This window comes from Poecilia latipinna, unplaced genomic scaffold (assembly GCF_001443285.1).
Source record: "Poecilia latipinna isolate Pla-1442-1.1 unplaced genomic scaffold, P_latipinna-1.0 Scaffold1221, whole genome shotgun sequence".
Taxonomy (NCBI): domain Eukaryota; kingdom Metazoa; phylum Chordata; class Actinopteri; order Cyprinodontiformes; family Poeciliidae; genus Poecilia; species Poecilia latipinna.
The window spans coordinates 182506-193551 of record NW_015113837.1 but is presented as its reverse complement, the minus strand read 5'-3'; the positions used below and the strand labels follow the sequence as shown (position 1 = coordinate 193551).

General features: G+C 39.4%; 2 protein-coding genes across 2 annotated transcripts in view; one reads left to right on the top strand and one right to left on the bottom strand.

Annotated features, from left to right (window-relative positions):
* Nucleotides 1–14: 14 nt before the first annotated feature.
* parp9 (poly(ADP-ribose) polymerase family member 9) lies at nucleotides 15–2259 on the bottom strand (the record flags this gene model as incomplete). Its single annotated transcript, XM_015053972.1, has 2 exons — nucleotides 2179–2259; nucleotides 15–929 (listed from the first exon to the last, which is right to left on the bottom strand). A coding segment is annotated over exon 2 (900 nt), but the record flags the coding sequence as incomplete, so codon positions are not given.
* A 157-nt stretch (nucleotides 2260–2416) lies between these two features.
* parp14rs1 (poly(ADP-ribose) polymerase family member 14-related sequence 1) overlaps nucleotides 2417–11046 on the top strand; it is an 18888-nt gene continuing 10258 nt past the window's right edge. Inside the window, exons 1-12 of the mRNA XM_015053973.1 lie at nucleotides 2417–2612; nucleotides 2687–2787; nucleotides 3327–3357; nucleotides 5938–6222; nucleotides 6298–6522; nucleotides 6645–8890; nucleotides 9368–9598; nucleotides 9680–9901; nucleotides 10075–10168; nucleotides 10277–10423; nucleotides 10675–10737; nucleotides 10839–11015. Of these exons, the coding sequence (XP_014909459.1) occupies nucleotides 2438–2612; nucleotides 2687–2787; nucleotides 3327–3357; nucleotides 5938–6222; nucleotides 6298–6522; nucleotides 6645–8890; nucleotides 9368–9598; nucleotides 9680–9901; nucleotides 10075–10168; nucleotides 10277–10423; nucleotides 10675–10737; nucleotides 10839–11015 (3997 nt within the window). The 5' untranslated portion in view covers nucleotides 2417–2437. The remainder of the gene's footprint in view (nucleotides 2613–2686; nucleotides 2788–3326; nucleotides 3358–5937; nucleotides 6223–6297; nucleotides 6523–6644; nucleotides 8891–9367; nucleotides 9599–9679; nucleotides 9902–10074; nucleotides 10169–10276; nucleotides 10424–10674; nucleotides 10738–10838; nucleotides 11016–11046) is intronic.

The following is an 11046-nucleotide window of genomic DNA, read 5'->3' as shown; positions in this document are numbered from 1 at the left end:
AATAAATATGTTGAATTAATTCTTACGTTTTCCTCTTCAATTTTCCCCTTCTTCAGAGTGAGAAGGACATTTCCGATCTTGACTGAAGGTTGTTGGGCGTTTCCGGCGCTTCGGGTATTTTGTGCTACAGCATTGCTGTAAGTTTGCTTTTGCTGAGAACCGAATATCCAATTGCAAGCTCTCTCCATTTCCTGCACTGTGGGATCATCATGGTTGGCAAGGAAAATTTCTTTGGGATGATGGTTCTGGTAAGACAGGTTGTCATAGTAGGTTTTTATAGTTGACACTATGGTGTGTGCACATTCTGGCAGTGGGTAGTTGAACAACCCAGAGCTTATAGCAGGAATGGCAACAGTCACCAGATGGAATTTATCAACTTTGTCGAGAATACTCTTGATGGCTTTTTCCAGAAAAGGCTTAGCTTTACTTATATCATATTTGGGAGGATTTGGTGGCAGATATGGACCCACAGCATGAATTATCTTCCTGCATGGTAGTGACCCTGGACCCAAAGCTACTGCCTCCCCAGTTTGTAATTTACCATGCTTTCTAATATAATCAGCAGACTCCATTTGGATTTGAGGACCCCCAGCTTTAGACAGAGCCAGAGCAAGGCCTCCACAGTGATTTAAATCTTCATTAGCAGCATTCACAACAGCATCAGCAAGGAAACTGGTGAGATCAGCTTTCCACACAGAAACCTTTACACCTGAACGCATCGTGAACTCATATCTTCTCTCTGGTTTAATGGTTGCTGGCGGTTGCAGGTATGAAGTCCTGCTCTCATTCTCCACACCCTCGATGGTGGCCACACATCCAAATTTACTATCGATGATTTCACACAGATCGGCTCCACATCTTCTCACAATGCTGAGTGACGCCTCATGCAGAGAAATGTCCAGTTTATTGGCCATGGTTTCTTGGCAAACCTGTGGAAAGATCATACGTAACATCATAACAACTCAATTAAATAAGATTTATAAAGATCCATTCAGGAGATGCTGATCTGTTTTCTGATGCTAAATCAAGTTTCTGATGGATTTTCTCCCTACACTTGCCAAAAAGGTTTTGGGTTTTGGCATCAAAACAACACCAAAATCCAGCAAATGGTGTCATTTCATGGCATTTTTTAAAGTAAAATTACCAACATTGGGACAATAAGTTATACAGACTGTTGATAAAGATGTGATTTAAACACACTAGACATTTACTGACTTTAGGTAGTGAAAATAGTCCAATATATCAGTGTAAATCAGTGTTCAAGTTCATAATTATAAACTAACCTAAATAGTATATATCCAGTACTACCAATTTAGAAATGCTGACATATCAAAGGATTCTTTGAAGTAAAGCTAAAAGGAAATGTTAAGTTTAAAATAATCACAAGAAATTGTTACAATAAGACATTTTTTTTCATATTTTGTTTTATTCATGAGTTATGTGAGCTGGAACAGTTAAAGTAGATAATATATACAATTGCAGCTTTTGTTCCCCTATCACAAACAATGAAACCCATAACAGCAGAACTGTTTGAATTGGAAACACATTTATGAGGATGCAGTTTGTATCATTGATTTTCCTCTTGGATCAAGAAAGTTTTCATGAATTTTAATTTTATAGATTCAAATTTCTATAAAATTTAGTAAAATTTAGTTTTACTAAAATTACATTTTAGTAAAACTAAAATGTAATTTTAATTTTGTTCCAGCAGAGGGAGACGGATGATTAAAATAAAAGACCTTCAGATCATATTAATTTGGTTTAGCGCAGCCTGAACAGAAACACCATCTCTACCTCAACTATAAAGTAAACATCCTGATTTCTAGTTTAGTTATTACATTTAATATTTGCTCTAATTTTTCACATTTCGGTGTTGCATGTTTACGCTTTCCTTTATGCAAAGCTGCAAGCAAATGCAGCGTAATAATTCAATCTTAAACTGACCTAACATATATTAACTGAATGGTTTCAGATTCTTGTCGCCATTTTCCCGATCCTCTGTTATTGAAATCAAATCTTAACACCTGCGATCACTTTAAGTCACATCCAAATGCGAATTATGATCGACTAAACTATTTTCAGTCCAGCTAATCATTAATGTTAAATAAAAACTAAACGCGTTAACCATAAATGAGTACTTTCGTTTAAAAGAGAAGAAATAAAGAGGCCATCCCTTACCTTGCCTGGCGTGGAAAGTCCCGAGTGAAAACTGAAAGTAAACTGGGTGTGGACCAGTTCTAACTGGTTGAACTGCTGCTCGAGTTAATAAGTCTCCAAAATAAACGAACAAAACATGTCGGTCTTCCTGCTGCGACTCCTTCTGCGCCAATCCCGCAAAGCTCCGCAGCTGCGTGAGTAAAAAGTCCGCCTCCCGTCGTTTCACCAGAAACAAAACCGAAAGTGTTCAGTCAGGTCAGAAAAGAGAGAGGCCAGCAACATGGCGGAGGAATACGCCTTCCCTGTTCTGGTGGAGTTAGAAGAAAGCAACACACCGAGACTGAAAAATAAGTTGGTGAAATATTTTCAGAGTAAAAAGTCCAACGGAGGAGACTGTGAGGTGGACTATGAGTCCGGGAGCCAAACTGCGCTGCTGCGCTTCCGCAGAGAGGAAGGTGAGTCCCGGACTGTCTGATTTCTGATCAGTCCTGAGTAAAACCTGCTGGATTTACCCCGGTTTCTCTCTCAGACCAGAAAAATGTCCTGGGAAAAGAGGCGCACCAGATCAGTTTGGATAAAGGAGTGTTAAAGATGACAGTCCGCCTTCCTTCAGACGGAAAACAGAAGCAGGTGAAGCTAAAAAGTGGAAATTAGGTTTATTTACACGCTATCAGAGGAGTACTGCTTTACTTATGATTATTGGAATATTATTTGGAATAATTAATGGAATACTGATCTAACCTGAGTTACTTCCTGTAATCTCATAAAATGCTGTGACATAACACTCGCCTCCAGGCTGCAAACATGTTCATATTTGTCTTTGTGGGTGTGATTTATTTTATGTCTATTAATCGGTAAACTCATTTCATGTTAACTTTTATGGCTTTTATCTTAATGATGCTGACCCTTTGAACACGTTCTTAGCTTTCTGTTTAAACTCCCAGCTGCTAATAAAGACCTGGCCCTGCAGGGTTTTATTGTTTACTGCAAGTCATATGACTGATCAGAATCCAAGAAGGTTCTGATTTTATTCCTGCTTTTGTCCTTTCACTTTCTGTGTTTGAGGATATTTCACAGAATAAACCCACTTATCCTTTTCTAACCAGTTCTTGAATGTAAAATTCATCAGCATTTCCAACAAATGTCTAAAATGTTTTTGTTTTCAACAGGGGGATTCAACTGAGAAAGGGAGCAAAAAGTGTAAGTACCTATGAAGGAAATATCTGCCAGAGATGAGAAACTTATTTAATACAGCGGCTTGCAAAAGTATTCACACCCCTTGAACCTTTTCATATTTTGTCACATTACAACCACAAACGCAATATATTTCATTGGAGTTTAGTGTGAAACAGCAACAAAAAGTGTCCAATTGTGAAGTAGAAAGAGAAGTGTACATGATTCAAAACATTTTTTACAAATAAAAAACTGAAAAGTGCGGTTTGCAAAACCACCTTTTGCTGCAAATCCAGCTGGAAGTCGTTTAGTGTTTCTCTACCAGCTTTGATCGTTTAGTGACTGAAATTTTTGCCTGTTCTTTACCAAACAGCTGAAGCTCAGTCAAATTAGATACAAAGCGTTTGTGAACAGCAGTTTTCAGATCTTGCACACATTCTGGACTTTGACTGGGCCATTCTGATGGAATGTTTTAAAGTATTCCTTTATGTTTAGGGTGGTTGTCCTGCTGGAAGATGAACCTCAGCCTTTTGCAGACTCCAGCAGATTTTCGTCCGAGATTGCCCTGTATTTGGCCCCATCCATCAGCATGATGCTGCCACCACCAGTTTTGACCATGGGGGTGGATGTTCAGAATGATGTGCAGTGTTAGTTTTCCATCACACATAGCGTTTTGCATTTTGGCCAAAAGGTTCAAATGTAGTCTGGGCTGATCAAAGCTCCTTCTTCCACATGGCTCCTGGCAAACTGCAAACAGGACTTATGATGGTTTTCTTTTAACAATAGCTTTCTTCTTGCCATTCTTCCATAAAGACCATGTTTATGCAGTGATGACTAATAGTTGTCCTGTGGACAGATTCCCCCACCTGAGTCAGGGATCTCTGAATTTGGTCCAGAGACACCATGGGCCTCTTGGCTGCATCTCTGGTCAGTGCTCTCCTCGTTCGGCCAGGAAGTTTAGGTGGACGGCCTTGTCTTGGTAGGTTTACAGTTGTACCATACTCTTTCCATTCCCGGTTGATGGATCCATCATCCTGGAATGATGTTCAATCATTTCCATGAGGATTTCACAGCTTTGGAAATCTTTTTATAGCCTAAACCTGCTTTAAACTTCTCTACAACTTTATTCCAGATCTGTCTGGGATAAAGACTTCATGATATTTTCTTAACCAACATCTGAGGCTGTCAAGGAGCAGCTGGATTTGTCCTGAGATTAAATGACATAATCTGTTGTAGATTAGATGACTGTGTCATCTAAATTGTCTGATGTCATTAGCAGTCATCAGGCAACTTCTGAAGGAAATTGTTGAACTTGGAGGAAAGGGGACTGAATACTTTTGCAAACCAAGGAAAAAACCTTTGGACTAACTAACAAATACTCATAATGGTCCCTGGAACATTACATTCCTCTGTACTCCTCTGACAAACTGAAGTGCTGTTTTAAGTTTACTGCAGCAGAGGGAGACAGAGATTTTCAAACTACAAGGTTGTGACTGTCTGTTTTTTCCATGGTTTAAATATGTTTTACTAATCTGCATTAAATTAGTAAATATATTTAAAGGAGATTACAAATAATGATGGGATTTACTTTATAAGTTTCATGTCTCGCTTTCTGTACTCAGAAGATATTTCTTAATATAAGCTTTCAAACAAAAAAATAATGGATAATAATGACCTTACTATAAATTATTAAATTATTATGTTTTGACAAAGATGTAAGAAAACCTTGTTTTAAAGGCGTGTCTGCATCCATGCACATAAAATTATTACTAAATCTCTTGAAGAAGAATAAGCCTGTATATAACAATAAAAACAGTGACCATCAGTTGCATAAAACCTGCTTCCTTGCTGGACTGTAAACGTTCATGGTTGCTTTGAGGTACCTGCAGCTGGTCACGCTGAGTGATACTTTGAGTTTGATTGTCAGAAATACTTTCAGTTTTGATTTTAAGCTTCAGAGGTTTAAAATATTTATGGTGGTTGATGGCAACTATTGTGCCACAGCTTTCTGCTAAAATGAGACTTTCTTTTACTCTTCTATAAGTTTTACAGTTATCGCTGACAAAATGTACTTTCCACATTTTTAAAAAACCTATTGAATTGCATGTTTTTATTAGAACTGGAGACTTGGTCAGACTTTCTGGTACAGCACTCAGCTCTATGTGCCAATAGTTAAGTTTTCATTGGACCTGACAAAAATCAGATGAGGGATTCCCCAAGGATCCATGTTGTTAAATATCAACATGCTGACATTAACTTAGATTACAATAAATAACAAGATAAGTTACCATAATGATGCAGATGACATGGTTCAGAATTACCATGTCATCAGGTAATTATGAACCGACTGAAGTGTTAAGATACTTAAAACCAGTCAATGTGTGGATGTGCATAACTTTCTTCAGTTAAATAAAAATAAAACTGAAGTAGATATGATATGTCCACATTAAGGTGATAATTAGATGGATCATCTAATAGAAGCTTTTCTTTAGCTCATAATAATAATACAGTCAATACTTAGGGACCTACTTTTCTTCTGATTGACTCGTTTCAGTGGTAAGTAAAAAAACAGGTTTTACTCATTCATCTTTCATTTTTCAATAACAGCGGACCATGAAGGGACCAACAAACAGTCCAAAGTTCAAGAACCCAACCCTGTGGATGAAGGTCAGACTGGGGCAAAAGGCAACGATGGCGATTCAGATGATGATGAGCAGTGCTCCAAGTCGGCTGTTTTAGGGAATATTCCAGATTCTTTAACCTCAGAGTTCCTGGAAATGATTGTGGAGAACATTTTGAGAGACCTAAGCTCTCCGACTGCCTCCCAGGACTACAACCTGGAACTGATCCCTGACATCTCCTCTGCCGTTGTCACTTTCCAGAGTGGAAAAGGTACCAACTTAGTTGATGCTTGTTCAATTATATTAGAACAACTTGAAATATGATGTTTTTATTTTAAATTCACAGATAACACTGAGTTTATAGAAAGATGTCCTCAAAATCGGATGTTTACAAAGAAGAACTTATCAGTCCGACCCCTTGAGACCACAAAGAAGATTGTGGTTGAAGGAGTTTCGAACTGCAGTGAAGACATGCTGTGTCTCTACTTTGAGAGTAAAGGGGGAGACGTGGAAGATGTTCAACTGAATGAAGCTGAACAGTCTGCTGTCATCATATTTAAGAATCACAAAGGTAGTTCACATGTCCCATCTTCTAATTACTGCAGTTTATTCTGACAGTATTCTCTGTTTAACAGAAGTGACTACTAATAAAATATTGAATTGTGGAGTGTAACATTGTGTTTTAATCCACAGATGTTAAGAACATCTTGGGTAAGAAGCATGAAATAAAGAAGGAAGAAGTCAAAGTCTACCCGTTTTACAAATCTTTGGGAGTAGCACTTTATGGGAAAGATAAGCCATCACCAAAGCTTCCTGCTGCCATCTCTGAGCCCATTGACAACGCTGTCCTCAGATACCTAGCTAACCACAAAGCGGCTCTGGAGACCATTGGCCGTGACTTGGAAAAACATTTCTGCAACGTAACCCTGGAGCAGTCTGCCGTCCGCCTCAGTGCCTCGCCCTCATTACTGAAGCAAAAAGATGCCAAAGTCATCATCAAAGAGTGGGCAGATACTGTGAAGGCAGCCTTTTCTCAGGCTGTGTCAAAATTCAAAGCCATCAAGTTCTCCCTGGAGTCGGAGGCATGGGAGGAGTCTGAGCAGAAGATTAAAGAGAAACTGCAGAAGGAAGATGTTGTTGTAGTTTCTGATAAAACCAGTGGTGTCCTTTCAGTGGCCGGCCTGGAGAATGATGTCAACGCACTCGAGAAACCCATTTCAGAAGTTCTTAACAGGATCAAGGAAAGGGTCCGAAGGGAGAAATTAAGTAAAACTCAAGAGATCAATGTGTCACCATCCATGTTCCACATCCTTTCTCAAGATGGTCTTCAGGATAAACTCCTGCAAGTGTACCCGGAACTCAAACTGTCTTATGACCAAAAGAAGAAAGCTTTGAAAGTAACTGGCTTTGTGGACGAGATTATTAATGCAACCCAGGTGTTCAGCAACGCAACATTAGGATTAAAGCGACAGAATTTAGAAGTAGATGAGTTTTTGCTTGACATGCTGAAGGACGAACAACAAGAGGAGGCCACCGATGCACTTCTAAAAGCCTATGGCATAAAAGCAGCCTTGGAGATCAGTTCACAGAGGGTGCAGCTTGTTGCTGTTTCCGACAAGGATCTAATGGGTGCTCAAGACCATCTAAACCAAACACTGAAATCTGAATACATCGAAGTTGAAGACCTGGAAGTCCTGAAGAAGCCGGAGTGGCAGCAGCTGGTCCATCAGCAGGAAAAAGCCAACAGTGGGTCAGGAATGAGAGTTCAGATCATAACTCATCAACAGCAAGTGGTAGTGTCCGGTCACAAGGACAGTGTGGACAAAGTTAGCAGTGAACTGGAAGACTTTCTAACAGAAAACGCTCATGTTGAAGAATTTGTTGCTGTTGAGGCAAATGTCATTATTGAGTACCTGAAAAGTCAGACTCCCTGGTTGAAGCAACTAGAAGGTGGGGTGGACGTGTCTTTTGGAAAAGAGGAAATCATCCTAAGTGGCTGTAGATCTGCTGTGAAAGATTGCAAGAGCACAGTCAAAGATTTACTATCTTCTGTGTGCTTTGATAGATTTAAAGTCACAAAACCTGGAGTCAAGAAGTTCTTTAAGGAAAAAGAATCTTTTTTTGCTTCTTCTATTAAGAGTGACACTGACTGCCTGGTTCAGCTGGCTGATAAATTGAACAAGGAAGATGACTTTACCTTAGTACAAGTACGAAAACCCATTTACAAAGTCCAGACAAGTGATGGAGTGGAAATAGTGGTCTCCAAGGCAGACATGTGCAGTTACTCTGTGGATGCTGTTGTCAATCCTTCTACTGAGGACTTGAAACACACCGCAGGTCTTGCTTTGGCACTTTCAAGAGCTGCAGGCCCTCAGTTACAGATTGAATGTGACCAAATAATTAATGTAAAAGGAAAACTCCGACCTGGAGACTGTGCCGTAACAGATGCTGGGGGAATGCTTCGTTGTAAAAAAGTGATCCATGCCGTAGGACCCCATTTTGATCAAGCAAAGCCAAAGAAGGCTGAGGCCCAGTTGAAAAGAACTGTTAAAGAAAGCTTAGAACAAGCTGAAAAGTGGGGCTGTGTGTCTGTGGCTCTCCCTGCCATCAGCAGAAGTCTTGGCTTCCCACTCAATCTGTGCCTTGCCACCATTACTAGAGCAGTGAAGGAATACTGTGAGGAGAAGTACGATGACAACACCCTGAAGACGATTCATCTGGTGGACAATGAGGACAGTGTTGCTCTTGGTCTGGAAAGTGCTGTGAAGCAGGAGTTTGGAAATCATGGAGTTAGTGTTTCGTCTCAAAATGCTATCCCTAAAGTTAGTCTGAAATCTCCATTACTCAAGCTAGCGCCACCTGACGCCAGCTTGTGCCGAGCGCAGACCAAAGAGGGCTTGAGCATCGTTCTTAAAAAGGGGAATATCGAGGCTGCCAAGGTAAATATGAATGCTTTTGAAAAACTAATTTAGATATAAAGGTTTTTAAACTGAAATATTCTTCAGTGTGGACTGGCCTTTGTCTATAGAAAAAGGAAGATATCCTGAAAGCAGAGCAAGGGTAATGGGTAGTCCTGCAGAGGCCTCCCAGAAAGCTAATTTCATTACTTTGTGATCCAAAGTTGTTTTACCAGACAAGATTTTATGTTTTCTAGTTAGCCTCAAGATCCTTTCAGCTTCTGTATGTGAACTCACTTCACTGTGAGTTTTTTCTACTGTAGGGTGAAGGACAAGAGCCTCACAGAGCCCTACTCAATCTGTCTCTCTAGAATTATGCAAACCTAGGAAAAGCAGATATCTCAGGATATACATTTTCTTGACTGATTCTCCTTCCACTCATTGACTTTTGCTTGTGTTACAATACAAACTATAGTGAAATTACATATCTTAATAATACGTCACCTCTGACATTTTCAGTCAGAGGTGATTGTGAACACAGTGACGGAAGATCTTGTATTGGACAGAGGGGCGATTTCAAAAGCCATCTTCAGTGCAGCTGGAACCAAACTTCAACAGCTGGTACACAGCCAGAAAACGAAGGGAGCACCAGGAGAGATTGTTGTTACAGATAACTGCAAGCTGAAGAGCAAACAAGTTTTCCATGCAATTGCTCCACACTGGGACAAAGGCCAAGGCACAGCTGAAAAGGTACCGTGTTTTTATCAGGTGCATGTCTTAAAGTTTTTTCTGAATCAATCCAGGTAATCTGGTTTACAAAATGTCTTTCAGACTCTATCTGGGATCTTTAAAGATTGCTTGGATTTGGCGGAGAAAACTCGATTGTCATCTATAACTTTCCCAGCTGTTGGCACCGGAAACTTGGGTTTTCCAAAAAATCTTGTTGCCACTTTGATGCTGGATAAATTCTTGGAGTTTAGCAGCCAAAGACAATCCAAGAACCTTAAGAAGATTACAGTTGTTTTATATCCTGGAGATGCACAAACTATTCAGGTAATGAAAACATAACAATCAATGTAATGTTAGAGTGCTAAGTACTTACTTTAGAACTTATTGAACAACATGGTCAGTTGGTAAAGTGCAGTACAAATGCAGTAATTTGTAGTGAAATCTCATGACTAAGCCTTTTATTAAATGAAAATACAAGTGCCAAATTTATTTTGCAGGTATTCACTGATGAATTTCAGAAGAAGTTTCCCAGTGCCACAGGCTCTTCAGCAGCTGCAGGTCCAGCGTCTGCAGATTCTTCAAAAGGTACTGGTAGGCAGATCTTTTCAGTTGCCATTTGCTTAACTTACACAAGACTTGAGTAGTTGCCTAATTTCAAGGTCAAAGTGATCATTTTGTCTGGTTTACGTCTACCAACAGGCAAATTCTCTAAAGTTGTCTCCAGTTCAGGAAAGCATGAGACTAAACTGGGAAATGTGACGATTCAGGTAGTAAGTGGAGATATAACAAAGGAGACGACTGATATCATCGTCAACTCTTCAAATGATAACTTCACTCTCAAGTCTGGTAAATCAGTCTATATATAATATATTTGTATTGTAAAATGTAAATCACCAAAATGCACTAAAAGCATACTTTAAGCTTCCTAATAATATTGATTTTAGGAATGTGACTTACATATTTACTAAGATTAGACAAGTAAATATGAGTGTACATCAGATCTAGTAAGATTTGTTAATTTAAAAAGATGAAATAAAGACAAACATTGTTCGTCAGTATCAGAACTATCAAACCTTTCACTTCATCTACCTTCCCAGGAGTATCCAAGGCTATTCTGGATGCAGCTGGTGCAGCTGTTTTAGAAGAATGCCAAAATCTTGGTAAGAACATTAATTTTTGCTTTGTTAAAACATGCATTTTTATTTTATGGTTAATTTAGTTCTTCAACTAGGTTGTTATTCTGATTGAAACACCCCACCAGGTTCCCAGCCCAATTCAGGCATGATAATGACGGTGCCAGGAAACCTAAAGTGCAAAAAGATTCTTCACCTGGTCGGACAGACAGACCCAGTGAAAATCCACAGGACTGTAAAGGAAGCACTCCAAATGTGTGTGAAGAACTCCTACACTTCTGTTTCATTTCCTGCCATTGGTACAGGTGAGGATTGCCAACAAAATGAGCTCATTTT